Raw genomic sequence first — 15,774 nt, 5'->3', positions numbered from 1 at the left:
CCTGGTGTTCAAAATTGCAAGTTTTGTATCAGTTTAAGTAAATACTGCTAATTTGATCACTACTAGGAAGTTAAATCCATTTTTTCATATAATTGGTTTGTTGTTTTTTTTCCCTTAAAGCTGCTGACAATCTGTAGGGTTCACAGTTTAAATGAGTTGCAACTAACAGCTCTGCCTCTGCATATTGGATCGTTAAACAAAATATTTCTGTAAACCAGGTATTAGCATCTTAACATTTCACTTTTCAGTACAATGAAAAATGCATGTAAATTTTGTAGCTTTCATGTGGCTCAAAATGCCACTTTAACACCCTATTTTATACTGTTCAACTCTGCAGCCTACTTAGAGATATCTCTACAGAGATGTGTTTTTATATGTGTTCTTTTACTTCCCCTGGTGTTACCTAATTCTAATATCAGGTGAACGGAGGCATAGTTAAAATATATATGTTCGGAGATTAAAACGATCTCAAGATTAGATATTGTAACTAACCAAAACGTTTTCTCTAAGCTGCCAAAGAATGCGCTTGCTGAACAAACTCAAACAAGACATAAACCTGAAAGATTGCCTAAGCACAGTGCCAAGTGGTGCCTCTCTGCTATGTTCTCTTTTATATAATTCTGTTTTGATGTGGTGCTGAACAGATCTGACTCTTTACCTTTTTTCATAAAAATGGACACTCCAGCACAGAAGGTATTTTGAACTTAATATAGCGAACATTAACTCAGACAATAAGACAAAGAAGAACTATACTCTATACTCTGCCTTCTCTGAGTATAGGTTAGTTTCCCTTCAGGGTCCCTGTATTCACCGATTACTGCACGGTATTGCTTTCCCTGTTTGATGACAGACAGTTTCAGTCCTTCATGGCCATTTAACTCTCGCAGAGTAATGCCACATAATAAACTGTTTATCATATATGTTTCCGTACAATGAATTTCAATAATTAAAATATAAAAATGATTATTTGGCTACAACTTTGCATAATTTGCAAACAGACTGCAAATTGCTCAGAACAACTAAAACAGATTTATCGTTCTACAGTGATTTACTTGGTCATGTCAGATTAGTAATATGGATCTGTTTAAAAACACAATAATTAAGACAGGCAAAATGAATTAATCAACTGACAATATAGTCAAAATAGCACTCCAACCAAAGAAAATAACTGGAGAAAATCTTAGTTTGCAGATTTTTTTAAACTGTTCTTATGCATAAATAAAAACCTTAAAATGTAGATGGATTGCATCCAATAGAACTACTGTAGCTAAAAGTGATAATGATTCAAACATTTTTCAAATAAAAGTTAAATATTTATAAGCACCCAACCACATTCCATAAATCACAAACTATTATTTTATTCCTGAAGCTTCCCTGGCACAGCATGTGAATTGGGCCACAGAAAGTCAGCAAGAAAAATATCCCCTTTATGAACATGAATCAGATACAAAAACTAGAGCATTCCAAAGAGCAGGTCTCACAGTTACATTCCATATGGCCCTTCCACGGGAATCACAATTGCACAGCGCAACGAATTCGGTATCAACAACAAAATTTCATCCATATATATACACATAGCCCCTTTCCCATTAGCAACACAGCGCAGGTGTTTCATTATAATGAGGAATAAAATAAAATTGAAGGAAACAATAGCGGTCCTTACCTGTCAATTATCACTGGATCTGATGGAGTCTCATTTCTGTTGCCACAGCTTTTCTTGTCACAACACCGGCTACAGAGCAAAAGTGAGAGGATTTAGTGCAACCATTACACTGTAAAATCATCATTACGAACACAGGAGGTTCAAATTGCAAGCTAGAGTTACCATTCTGTCCCTGTCTGGAAATCAGTCGAATTTAGTGGGTCACATATGGGTTAATTACTATGTTTAACTTCTTGCACAGCTGGTTAGTAACGGCAAACATAAAGAGAAAGGGGTTTTGCCTGCTTTCAGGAACAATAGTTCAGGGATCACTTCAAATGGGGAGCGTGGTCTACCCCTTTTCACAGGGCCAATATACATATATCAAGACCAATAACAAGAGTGGGCTATTTTTCCAGTGTACATAATTTTAACATCTGGGTTGGTGCTCATATTATACTATTGGTTTCCAGGGGAAGCAGAAATTCCCAGCACAATATTTTCCCCTTTTAAAATACTGTTGTTAGCAGGGAAGCTAAACCAGAAACGCCATTGGCTGATGATTTTTATGCTTGAGTGTATCTGTTTCTCTAAGTTTTCAGAGAATTTTAATGATTGCTAACAGTACTATGGAAAGCACAGTGCTGCCGGCTGGTGCCCTGTATTAGGTCAGAGACAAAGCAGGCATATGAAACGTAAGCTCCCTCTACCAAAGAATTGCTCCATTGCTGACCTTGAGACTTGGATTCTTTTGAACTAAGGAACTAAGATGGCTCAGTTTCCAAAGAGAGTTAAGTTGTTGTTTGTGATGATTTCTTGTCAGGGGTTATTGTCTATTAAGAGCCTGACTCATTAAAATATCACACATGATCTCTCACACAATATATACCCACTTCCACTTAGGGCAGAAAATTCTCCAGGACATAACTAGTTAGAGATGGATACGGACTTTCCTGGGAACCAAACCTCAAAGCCCTTACTCTCATGAGCAGTCCCATGTAACCAAACAGATTCTTACCCACTTCCTTCACCTCCCTGATGGCAGGACATAAATATCCACCCACCAAGGATTCCCCCTTACAACCCCTCCCCCGTGACTCCCCTTAATAAGGGAGTAAAAGAAGTAAAAGAACACAGCCCCGGGCCGTAGGGGCACTTTGTCTCTGTGCAACCAGGGCAACCGTGCAGCCCCAGCCCCGGCCTGCCCCTCATTCCTCAGCCCTGACACAGATCCCTACCGTGCCCTCAGCAGTGCCCGAGCTTACAATGCCATAGCGGTTACTAGGCTTTCCTGTCATGCCAGGGGGTGGAGATCTGTTCATGGAGGAACCTGTCTGTGTGTGGATCTAGGGCTGGGGTCCCCTATATTCAGGGCCCTCCCGGGGGGGTGCAAGGCCCAGGCCAGAAGTGACGACTCCGTCGCTTTCAGGGGTGACCGGTCATTTCTGGGACTGACCGCGCCAGCTAATCACGACGGCCCACGGGGGCCCCCCAAAGTGCAGGGCCCAGAGCAGTTGCCCCAATTCACCATACCCTAGGGATGGCTCTGCCTATATTATGCCTAGTTTGTACCTAGATGGCCCCTCTGCATCTGGCAGACTTACTGACTGTGGGGTGATCATATGTCCTGATTTTATAGGGACAGCCCTGATATTCAGAGCTTTGTCTTATCTTGGTGCCGATAATCTCCCCGAACCCTGTCCCGATTTTTCACGCCTGCTATCTGGCCACCCGAACTGACTGGGACTGACAAGCCTCACCACATACAACAAACCTTTCTGTAAGTGCCAGCTTTCCTCTGGGTGGAACTGAAGAAAACTGTAAATTGTACGTCACTTCTATTTTCAATTTCAACATTCAGGGTTAGGGTACTGGTAGGAATTACTGGTAGGCTACTCTTACTTCATCGAAGAGGGACTATTTTGTTCCTGCAGAATGTGGAAGAACACCAGCGCAGGAAGCAGTCATTAGAAATGCCACACTATATAAATAGCTCTGCTGGGAGTATGACAAAGGTTCTCTTATGCTCTGAACAATAGAGCGAATAATGTACAGTAACCCACCAAGACTAGCAAGACAGCCACTAGCCACACTAAAAATAACAAACACCAAATAAAAAAAAGGGGGGGCTTTACAAACCCAGCCTGTTGAAATGTGGTTTCCAACAGGAAAAAAAAAGTTTTGAAGAGGAAAAAAAGACATAATGCTTTTCACTGTCAAAGCTTCAAGGCAACTATTCAGGACTGAAACTTTTCACAGGTAATGCATTTGAGGGATGTTCAATTCTGTGCAAGTCACATTGTTTAGGACAGCCCAAAAAGCTGTATCATTCCACAGTACAACCCCATAACTGATTCACCAACAAAATTAAAAGCCTTGGCACACAAAATATATCAGAATTTAGGAAGGAATAAAATAAGCTCATAGGTCCTGGGGCCTTTTTCCCCCTTTTTTTGTTTATAAAAGGAAATTTAGCTAGCATATGTGGGATGGCAAAATTTACCCAAAAACAAAGTAATAAAAACCACTAATATTTTTAAATGATTAAATTTTAATTAGAAGCATAGCTGGCACAAGTTAAGACACATAGTTCTTGTGACTAACGTGAAGCAGGGCCAGATTCTGGCATTCTCACTGAAGTTTAGAAGAACCTTATCCCGTGAGTAGCCCCATCGACTCCAAAAGGATTATTCCTAGAGCAAGCTGGCACTGAATGTGCGGGTATCAAAACCTGGCCCCCGGGGCCAGAATCTGCCACTCTTACTTATGCTGTTCAAGGCCCCAACCCTAGAAGCCGATCCACATGGGCAGATGCCAGTGTCCACACATTACCCAAGAGGGGCCTGTCCACATGAAACAAGTTCCTGGATCAGGGCCAAACACCTCACTCTAGTGTTGGGACACGCCCCCTGAAAAGAACCCCTGTAAAGAACAAGCCAAGGTGGAGTGAAGATGCATAAATTAAGATGGGGAGGATTAACACATACTAAGGCTAAAGGGGGAATGGAATGGTTTCATTTCCTTGCAGGGAAGCTCCCTTTCAAAACTCTGGGAAACACTGCCTTCCTTATTGAGTGGCCATTGAACAGAGCTTCCTGAGCAGTAAGGTACCCGTAAACAGGAGTAGGGTGGACGAATGCAGCCTTGTGTATTATGTGAAGGTGAAAAATAAAGAGTCTGTGCCCTTTTCCTTGCAGCTTAATGAAATACAAGGTAGGGCCAAAATGCTGGGGTTTAAGTGGTTTTTTCCCCTGCTTGTTTTTTACAGTAGAAATTCAAGCATTGTCTAATCCTGGTTTTTCTATGGACAACTGGAGAATTAAGACATCACAGAAAGCCTCAGTTTGAAACCGCATAAACTGACATGAGAAGTGATTTTTGTATTCAGTCTGATTCAAACACTCTGAGTTTTGTGAATAGCTAATTAACACTTGGGAAGACAACTGTCTGTGCTAAATATCCACCTCCCTCATCCCTTCAGCTAAGAACCAAGAAAGCTCCCAATACTCTTCTCTGAGTCCTCCAAGAAATCCTCTAGTTAAAACAGGGAAGGTGAGACTTGACATTCTTGATGCTTCCAAGGTTAAAAAGTACCAAAGAAAAGGGTTGTTTTTTAAAAAAATAAAAGAAATACTTTTCTTTATCACCATAATGAATGCGGGGAAAGGGCTCAATCCCAATTTTTTCCTCCCTTCCGGGTCACTTTTCAAACATGCTTTTCTTATGAAGAACCAAGAGGAAACATAGTGTGCATGGAGGTTCAACTTTTCCCCCTGCTGACCTCTCGAGAAGGTCCACATGGGACAGTGGCCAGGCAGCTTGCATTAGGCCTTTCGGTAATGCTGGCATATTTGGGCACGTGTAAACTCAAGCACCATGCAAGAATGCCAGTGCCCATTCTGAAGTGGTACCCAGAGACTGATGGTTGCATCTCTCTCTGATTTAACATGCATTAAAAAGGAAGCCACCAAGAGGCTCTCAACCAAATCTGACCTGAATACAGGAAAGAGAGAGTATCCTAATGTACCCTTCTCATCTAGCTCTTTCTGCTCCTTTTGCTTTCTTCTCCTTCTCTATATCAGACGGATGCTGCTCTCTTCACGTCCAGACCAGCCTCCTGCTTCCCATCCACCAGGTACCATCTCTCCCCTCCGTATAGCCTACTTCCTCCCGCAATCCTTCCTGCCTTCTTCACACCAACCACCTATATGCTCCCTCCCTTGAGCTGTTGGCCAACATCATCGATGATGTTTGCCTGGCCTAGGCCCAGGCTGTGACTGGCCCTTGTGCGGTTGGAAGGGGACGGGAGCAGCATACAGGGAGCCTCCTCCCATTGCACACGCCATGGAAGGGCCTTCTGACATGACAGTCCCTGCACTTGGGAGCACAAAGACTAGTCCCTCTATGGTTCCTAGGGGACGCCCATGTCCCTAAAGGGGATGGGGAGAAGGCAGGGGCTTGGCCTCATTCCCGACTCTGCACCTGACATGGGTCATCAGCAGGGTGGGGATCCTGAGATCCACCACACAGTCCACAGCCCCTTGAGCTAACAGAAAAACTGGTAGCAGTAGAAAGCTGTTATCTTCAGCATGGACCTGCCACCAGAGAGAGATGGAGACACACACTTTGGCAGTGGGATTCACAGCAACACAACGTTGAGATTCAGGAATAATGGGTTTGGATTCCAGGTTCTGGTGAGGAGTGTGTGTGTGTGGGGGGGGGTTCTATTGAGAGCACAGGACAGACAGTCCCCCTTCTCTTAGTCCTGGAACCCAGTACCATGGTTGCCCCTGGCAGCTAGGAGGAGCAACTGCAGGTAAAGTCCTGCTCAATCCATGCATTCTCACGCAGAAGCTGCTCGGTTGTTCTGGAGCAGCGTCCCCAAACTTTGGAGGGTCAGACCTGCCCTTACCCCTGTCCATGCCCCCTCAACCCTCCCGGAGCTGGGGCCAGGAATGGGGCTGCAGCTCAGGGGTGGGGGACACGGGCAGTGGCAAGGGGGCAGCGGCTTGGGCCAGGGCTGCCACCTGGGATGGGAGCGGAGCTGCAGCCGGGCTGCTGTGAGGGGCTGGAGCATGCTCAGTGCAGAGGGCATCTTCCGAGATTTTGATGCCAAACTTCAACAAGTCTCTACTGAGCATGTGCAAACTGCGTTTTTTCAAGAGGCTGATAACTTAGCCAAATATGCATGGTTTTTCATGGGGATGGCACTAGGCAGCTGTCTGACATCAAGGCGACCGTGCTGCCTAATTTCAAGTCCCTGCTCCACAGCATGGAGATGGTAGAGTTTCTCAGCACAACAGCTGTCATATTTTTTTTAACATGGACAAAACAACATATTTTCCCTAACTTCATTCTTGGAAATGGCACAGTCATAGTAGCTTAAACTTCCCCAAAAATACAGCCTTAGCCATTTACCATGCAGAGAGAATTTCAAGCCTGAACAGTAATCAACTTCACCAAAGTTAGAAGTGACTGAAAACAGGGTTTTACAAAGGAAAGTGTCAGGCAATTCTAACTATCGGCGTCCCTACCTGCGCTGCCTGTAACAATAATGAATTCCACTGAGTCAATGAATTCTTCCCAACCATTAACATGTCAGCCAAAAGAACAGCCTTATTTTGTAATCTGCAAAGAACAATGAAATCCCCACAGATAAACAAACACCTGAAATGTAACTCACTCACTTTTCTCTACAATTGTCAGGGGTCTCTCCTGTACATTTGAATTCTTGGTCTTATCCACCCCATTGTTTTAGTACACTATAAATAAACCACTTTTGTCACATAAATGCAAAGTTTTATTGTGCAGTTAGCCTTGATAGAAAGCACTGCAGAAAGTTGTTTAGGAATTAAATATCTAAAACAAGCTATTTTAAAATATAGAGCCCACACTATTTCATGCCTGAAATGAAGAAATTTCATCTTAGGGACAGCAAGCTGTCTTTCACACCATATGGCTAATGGTAGTGCATAGCAATTAGCTGGGCTGATTAATGGGGAACAGACTCTAATTTTATGCTTATAATTGAGGCTGCATTTGCACCCCTGGTGCAAATTCAGCACATCCCAACTTCCACTTAAAACAGGCAAGAAATCGAGAGAAATAGAATGGTATGGAGAGAGATTTTTTTTTCCTCGAGTCCCCTAAAGAGCATCAGATTTGCAATTTAAAGGAGTGTTAGCAACACAATAGATGACAGATTTGTGTAATAGGGTCAAGCAGCCTGGTAAACAAACAGCACTCCTTACAAATCTGTGGGCTGCCAGGAAAATTGTAATCTCTAACATTTGCAGTATGAAATTTGAATTTGGTTTTTCCCTATCAGGCATGTAACATTTGCCTGCAATGGTCTGAGAATTCTTTTTCTACCCCTTACTTTGCATTTTTGAAAAACACAGAAAGCAACTAGCGATAAAGGAAGACAATCATAATAAAGTGCTTGAGCCAATGAATTTTAAGAACTTTAGCATAAACTGCATTAATAGAAGGGAAGACAGCATTTGAATGTCATATTTTTCAGCATTCCAATAATAGAATAAATGTTATTTCAGTCAAAGTATATTGACATGAGTGTAAATCTTAGATGTCAATATGTGCTGGTCTGTTGGCTGAAATCTAGCTGTGTGTATATTCTCCAATTTTTAAAAAAAGTACATCTAGGAAAATTAATGCATCAAAGTCTCTATAATTCCTACTCTTTCGAACAGAGACAAGGTGGGCGACGGAGTATCTTTTATTGGAGCAACTTCTGTGGGGGAAAGAGACAAGCTTTTGCACTACACAGAGCTCCTGGGGTCTTTCAAAGAGCATTGAGTGAGATTTCTGCTGGCACTGGCTCTGCAGAAAAATGAAGCCACTCTACTGTGTTCAGAATGGGGATTTGCTTCTGCTCCAATGGAAGTTAAGGGGCATCATGCTAGGGTCTTCAATAGCAGCATGGTCAGGTCCTCCACGTAGAATGATTATTATTTGTATTGTGGTACCACCCAGAGGCCCTAATCAGGTGTACATACAGACAAATAGGCAGACAATCCATGCCCAAAGCACCTGGAATTTAAGAACTAATCAGCCCATTATCCAGTAACAGCAGCAAATATGGACACTGACCCTCCAAACACTCCAGCGGGTGTTTAATTTCAATCAAGTAACCAGTGCCATTGTTGTTCTAGGATTATTTATGTGCAAAAAGTGACACTTGTGCAGCTCAGGGGCCTTATTTAGTATGTACAGTTCATTGTTGGGTCTCTAGACAGCAAGCAGTGCAAACAGGGCCCACTTATTTTAGGGTGATCCCTCAGCTACTGACATGACTCTGCTTCCATCTGTGATCAGAGAATGGCCTGGGAGTCCACAGAAAAGCAAAATCACAATGGCAGTCAGGAACTGCAGCACCAGGCACCTCTTGCAGACCTTAGTTTTCCTCATCATTCCATGCTACAACTGATGATCTCAAATGTACTTGAAAAACGTGTATTTTAGCAAAACTGAGTTGCAAGCTAAAGGGCCAAATCCTATTAAAAGGGCGGCAGGCAGCCTCACAGACAGCTGAATCAATGCTGTTCCGCTGCACAGGGGTCCCAGCCACAGACTGGCCATGCAAAGGGCCTAATCCACTTACCCCACGTGCCATGGCCAGGGGCAGAACACTGCATCTGAAGAGATCTGGGCTTGACGATGAAGCCGGTGGCTTAGCAACAGTGCAGATCAATGGGCCAAGCCCACCCCATAGGTAGGCTCTGGTGGTGGAAAATCCACCTAGAGGCTTTACCCAGGCACTCTCAGATCCACAGGGAAAGCCGGAGCAAAGCACATTCACTCAGAAGCGGGCATCAGGATTTGGGCCAAACTGCTACTGTTTAGTAAATATTTTTAAAGGCCACCATGCATGCAAGTACTGAGCATGCGTTTTTCACACATTCAAATGACTGCTCTTAACAGCAAGCTCATGCCAAGATTCCCTGTGTCTCACTGGAGAATTCATTCCTTTCAGCATTGCTACTGTCTACTGTGTATCTCCTGCACTCTTCAAGCCGGCAAAACACCCGCTAACTTCCCTGGGATTGCAAAGCCAGGGTCATAAGCGTGTTCTAAGGACTCTGTGAAAAGATTTCCTTAGCAATAAGACAGAAAAAACAGGAGTTAAGCATTTTTACCAGCTAGAAAAGAGACAGGGGCAGCCACCAGTTTTAAAATGGCCACCTTAGGGAGAGCAACTGCTTGGCTCTGCCAAATTTAAAGGGCCAGCCCCAGAAAGGAACGCTGGGGGGGAGAAGTTCCTATAAAAGAGAGCAGACCCACAGTGGGGCAAGTTAGGAAATCACCAAGAAAAGTCCCCTGTGTTTTGATGTTGCTAGTTGAACAGAGGGCTAACCAATTCTGCAACCCATACTGATAAGCGTAGCCCCAGTAAAGACAAACTGCAAGGAAGGTTTGCGTTAAGTGGAAGAAGAGAGAGCTATAAATTTCAAGTCTGAAGCCGGCTGAATTAAAGCCACCTGGGCCATCAACAGAATGCTTTGTCATTTTGTTAGTGCAGCTATGGTTGTGAGGTTAGATAATTACAGCTAACAAGATTGCAGTTTATTTTATTATTTTTGGTGAGGAAACATATTCTGGGCCCATTAATGCTAAGGTGTCTAAATGCAAACCAGTAGCCGACTGCTAAGGACAAACCTTTATAAATAATTGAAAACTGGTATGATGACTGAGACTTTGCTGCTAATTACATGAGCAGAACTCTGTTATTTTGGGATTGTTTAACACAAGAAAGATACATTTAAGTCCTAAAATAGCTCCAGGTCCAACCTAGATTTTGAGAGACAAATTCATCTTCTCCTTGCTAATTAACTGGAAACAGGGTCTTTCTTACCTGCACATTATTTCATGTGTGAGAAGAACTCTGCACATTTCTGGGTTCTTGTCTTGGCCTTCATACACTATCGCCTAGAAACAAAATACATTTTTAGCTGCACGCCAAACTGAGTTTGGAGAAAATAAAATGCATCACAATAACTGAATGCTGAACTATTGTTGCGGGCTGGATGGCTTGCTTAAACCGACTGCGTCACCGTAAAGGCTGCTTTCAAGGTTTGTAGTTGGAGAACACAGGCTGACTAGAGGTAGTTTCCTTCCTCTCAACCAATACATTATGCACATCTTCAGAGCAGTGTGTAGGACGGGCTTTTTTAGTAGTCAAGACAACCACAATTTCCCTTTTAATTCAGAATAAAATATAGACCTAATAGCATTAAAACCCAGAAGGGCTTAGCATACTTCGGGGCCTATTCTTTTTTAAATAATTAAATAAATAAATAGAAACAGCTCATGTATTTTTTATTTCAAAAGCAGCTCTGCTGTACCACCTGGGCACGTTACTACTTGCTACCAAAGAAGTTAGGGTCTGACGGATTCTCCACTCCCGCCCACAGTGCTCGGTTGATTTACAGTTGTATAAATGAGATGAGAATCAGGGGCTCTGAATGCAAAGACCACTGGGAAGTGGGTGAGGATAAAACAAATAGGCATGGATACATGATCTTAGCTGAGTTAGGAGGAAAATCCTTATTATTTGCAAAAACGCTGGGAATATGATACAGTCACATCTAAAATAGGGTCTACCCCTACAATGTACACACAAATGGCACCCGGTTAACGGGTATATGGTAAATGGACTGGCGTTACATGCCAGGCTAAGTGAATAACGCTGCTCACAGCTGATTAGGAATTGTTCCTACCTGCTTAGCAGTGATAGGTATGCATTGAGCAGCGGCATAGCTACATTTGCTGCTGGTAGCAAGAAAGGATGATCTATCACTATTGTTTTGCCCTAGAAAACATTTAAACTAGGTCAGTGCCATACCACAATGTCACCCTAACACGGCACAGCCCTGCACGTTGCTAGCAATGCCCCATGCACCAGTCCCCTGGGAGGGGAGTCAACGAGAATGCACAGAGGGACCAGGTGACATTTTCCAAAGCACCCACATAATTTCTAGTAGGATTTAGGCTTCTAAGTCACTTAGGTGCTTTGGAAAATGTCACCAAGTCCCAACAACCCACCCCCAGTGGGGTCTGCCCTTCCCAGAAGCCCAGAGAAGATGTACCAGGGCATCCGTGTGCGGCTGAAGCTCCATGGTGCTGAGTGGGCAAGAAGCAGCCTGCACTGCCCTCTGCCCTGGGAGAGGAAATGAGCAGCAGGGACGGGCAATGGCAGCACAAAGTCACCTTGCCGTCGGGGAGCTGGAGAACACACTGGAGGGTCCAGGCCTGTTTAGGGCAGCCCAAGAGTCTTGGGTTTGGAGTACAGTTCCTCAGGCATGGCAGTGTTGTCTAGTGGGTAGGGCACTAGACTGGGAGTGAGGAGACCTATGCCCGCCCCCATTTTGCCTGTCTCATCTATTTAGAACGCAAGCTCATTGGGGCAGCGACTGTCTGTGTTTGTACAGGGCCTAGCACATGAGGCCATGAAGTCTGCTGTGGCCTGTAAGCACTACTGCAATTCACATAACGCAGTAAGATCCCAGGGCTTTGGTGCTTTAAAGGTTCATGCCTTCCGTCTCCTCCACAAGCCCATAAACACCACCCCATAGAGGGGAGCATTAGAAGGAAATGTTGTGAGGTGGACAGCATGGAGTCCGTTCCCAGGGACCCTGCCGGAGGATTTCATGCACCCTTAGGAAATGTTTTCCCATTACTCAGTAACCTATACTTTTATTATTGCGGTATAACATAAGATAACCAAGGGAACCTTTACATCACTAGTTGATTCAGCTACTAAGGCCTCAGATATAATGCTTGGAGGGGGACGAGGTTTGCTTAGCACAAAACGTGTTCCCATATATGTCTGATCCAGTAAAACTATATTTAAAGAAAATACAACTAAGCTACATATGATGAAGTCCCTAAAACCAGCAATAAAATAGTTATTGTAAATAAAAAAGTCTCTTATGTTACAAGATAAAATGGAAATGGAAATATGGAAAACAATAAGTAACAAATTAAGGTATCTTAATATATGGTAAAAAGAGATGATGATAGACTGGTTTGAATTCAAAAATATCTCCCACTGAAATCAATAAGTGTTCTTCCTATACAGAGTCATGAATCTTAGGTACCATGAGCTGATTTTTTAAACAGGGTATTACAGCAATAGTATGTCATATTAACAATATGCTTTATAATATGGATTTAGCAATACCACAAATAATATCAGGGATTGGTTAGTATTATCCCTGCACAGGATCCATGCTAATTTTCATTGCATGACTCCGACGTCAGTGTGTGTCTCCCCAAAGCAACCACTGGTATGTTTTTGCCGTTAGGATAAAACAAAAGACATAAGGGACTGGATTTCCCATCACTCCATTGTGAGTCCGTCTAATGGGTGTGGCGTTTCATCCTGGGTCTCCGATCCCATCTCACTCCAATCAAGGCTGCTGCTGTTGCTGACAGTCAGCACTGAGCACCTTAGTCTGGTCCCACAAGTCCGACCCCACCTTAGTCTGGTCCCACGAGTCCAACTGCTGAGAGAGTTCAACACCCGCTGAAGTCGAGCCCCTCCCCTCCCCCCCAGGAGTCACTCAGCACCTGGCAGGATTGGGCCCTTAGTTTCAAATCAGCCTGCAGGACAGCAGCAGGTGGCCTGAAAGACACACTGGAAGAGCTGGATTGTCACGTGCAATGGTGGAAATCAGTCAACTCAGGGGGTGGATTACCCCACCAGTCAAACCAGGAGGGCTTTCTAAAAAGTAATTCCCATGAACCAATTATAATGAAAACTTGTGGTGAGAGCCTGTGACCTCTGGGCAACAAAAAAGCCCTATTTTTATTTGACGTGTCAAATGGGAATCTGGAGACCAAACGGGAAACAAACAAATCATCCAGACAATCTAATGAGGGGTTCAGTGCGGAATTTGACTGCTAACCTGGGATAAAGCAAAAGTTACCCCCAAATCAAGTCACTGACTGGAGAAACACCAGACCACTCCTGACACCCTTAGCTGGGCGAAATGCCAGCTGGAATCAATGGTCATGCCATTTCTTATCATGCAGAATTCCCCACTAAGTTCTGTGTAATAATCCTTGGCACAATATGACCCAGTCACAATTTTGCCTGAATAAGGATTTGACCCATTATGTTTAAGCCCTGCTTTTTTACAATATGGTTCACCAAATGTGGGCCAATCTTGGGCCCACTGAAGTCAATGAGAGCAGGATTAGGTCTGCCAGAAACTACAAATGAGAATGAGGAAATTAAATTTCCTCTTTTCCTTTTCTCCCTCTCCCTTCTTTCTTCCTGCCGCTATGTTTACTTAACCTCCAGGTACCCACTTAAATAACCCAACTAAATAGCAATAATGAACACACAGAGTCAACAATATGGTACCTAATCACCTTGTCGGTTGTGTTTATCATCAGTGATCCTCTGCTTGGGTGCATGACGTTCTTTAGCCTTCCAGTACATTAAAGGTTTGTTTTTTGCTTTGTTTGCACTTGACTATTGTTACTGAATCTATACATATTGTAACTTCCCAAAATAATGTATACACATCTCTAGAGCTCAGTCTTCTCTTTCCTTGAAAGTATTATGGGCTTGATCTGAAAATTAGTTTCTTAGCAGTTTGCCCCAAACTCACCCTCCCATAGTCTATTTCCCAATTTCTTTGTGAAAAGGGTGTGTGAACACAACTGTTCATTTACATGAAGCACACATTCAGCAGCCCAACAAAATAAAATGATCAGCTGATATGTCTATTGGCTTTATCGTTATTCTATTCACTCTCAAACTGTGCTGTTATAAAAAATTATTTCTACAATTTGTTTTGAAAAGGAAACAGGAACTGCTAAAGTTTCAGATCTTTACAGCTGCCACAAGCACAGATTACTTTACAGGAAGAGGCTAAAACGGTGCTGCAGTGAAAAATGTCAGCATTAAATTAAATAAAGGCATTCTTTCACCAAAACTATCTTCATTTCCCAACATATTTAAATATTAATTTGTGAAGTCTGAGCTTTGGATTGGGTCATCGCACCAGGATTCAGCAGAGCTCTGGCAAGTCGTAATCATGCCAAACAGCTATTGCACTAAACAAAGAGTTAAAGTGAAAGTTACGGTGTACAAAGTTAGATCACAGGGGCAGGGGATGGGGTGGGGCGAGTGTTGGGCTAAAAATAAGTTTGCAAATACACAGCAGAATCACATGGCAAAAGAACGCCAAAGGAAATACACAATTATATATTTTGTTTTTCATTTTTGTTTACTTATACTGTAGTTTTAACTCAATTTATTTCCTACAGCGGGAAGACACTTTAGAAGGGGTTCTTCTTCCTTCTGCGTGACTTTATGTTAAACGTTTGCCTTAAAATTCACCTTCTGTTTTGTAAAACCTTACGCCTGTAAGTAATCCTCGTGCAAGAAGTCCACTGAGTAAGACCTACTCATACGAAAGAGTTTGCAAGATTGGCCCCTAATATAATAGTGACAGATACTGATTTCCAGTGAAATGAAACAGAGTATGAAGACGTATCAGCTGTAAAACACTTGTTTCCAGACTATGAAAATTACTCAACTGGGCACACTACAGTCATTCCTTGACTTCATGTATTCAGTGACACTGAATACATGAAAAAGGGAAATATCAAAATAAGGGTCTAATCCTCAGCTAAATCAATGGGATTTTTGCCTGAGTAAAGACAGCCAGATCAAGCCATGAAATAACTGGTGTATAAACTGGAAAGATACAGAGCTAGATTCTGCCCTCTGCTATTCCAGGATCATCCAGATTTATGCCAGTATAATTGAGGGCAAAAATATGGCTCCCAGTGTCAATTTACCAGTCAAGCAGTCCTGTTTTCAGAACTGGATTAGAAACAATCCTGAAGGAATGAGATCATGTTGAGTATATTATTTGGTTATGTCATAGCCTTGATTTACAAAAGAGAGAGAGAGAGAGAGAGAGAGCACATGCACCGAAAGCCATGCACCGTTAAATGCTTCATTTATGTTTCACAAAACAAAATGTCTCATTAATTGAAATAAAGGAGAATGAAAAACAATCGGATTTAAAAAAAGAGGGGCTTCTTAAAGATGGGACCAAAGGGTCTTGGCTGGTAATATACAGTGATATAGT

At 42.9% G+C, this 15,774-nt stretch overlaps 1 protein-coding gene across 9 annotated transcripts in view; it reads right to left on the bottom strand.

The window, feature by feature from the left end:
* The window catches only part of EBF1 (EBF transcription factor 1), a 334,110-nt gene that overhangs the window by 308,510 nt on the left and 9,826 nt on the right, over positions 1–15,774 (bottom strand). For all 9 annotated transcript variants that reach the window (XM_073355192.1, XM_073355197.1, XM_073355193.1 and 6 more), the window contains exons 5-6: positions 10,515–10,588; positions 1,664–1,732 (exon numbers count right to left, since the gene is read on the bottom strand). In XM_073355192.1, coding sequence (XP_073211293.1) covers positions 1,664–1,732; positions 10,515–10,588 — 143 coding nt within the window. The remainder of the gene's footprint in view (positions 1–1,663; positions 1,733–10,514; positions 10,589–15,774) is intronic.

Source organism: Lepidochelys kempii, chromosome 8, assembly GCF_965140265.1.
Source record: "Lepidochelys kempii isolate rLepKem1 chromosome 8, rLepKem1.hap2, whole genome shotgun sequence".
NCBI lineage: Eukaryota > Metazoa > Chordata > Testudines > Cheloniidae > Lepidochelys > Lepidochelys kempii.
The sequence above is the reverse complement of the archived record's forward strand: the minus strand, read 5'-3'. Positions and strand labels throughout refer to the sequence as shown.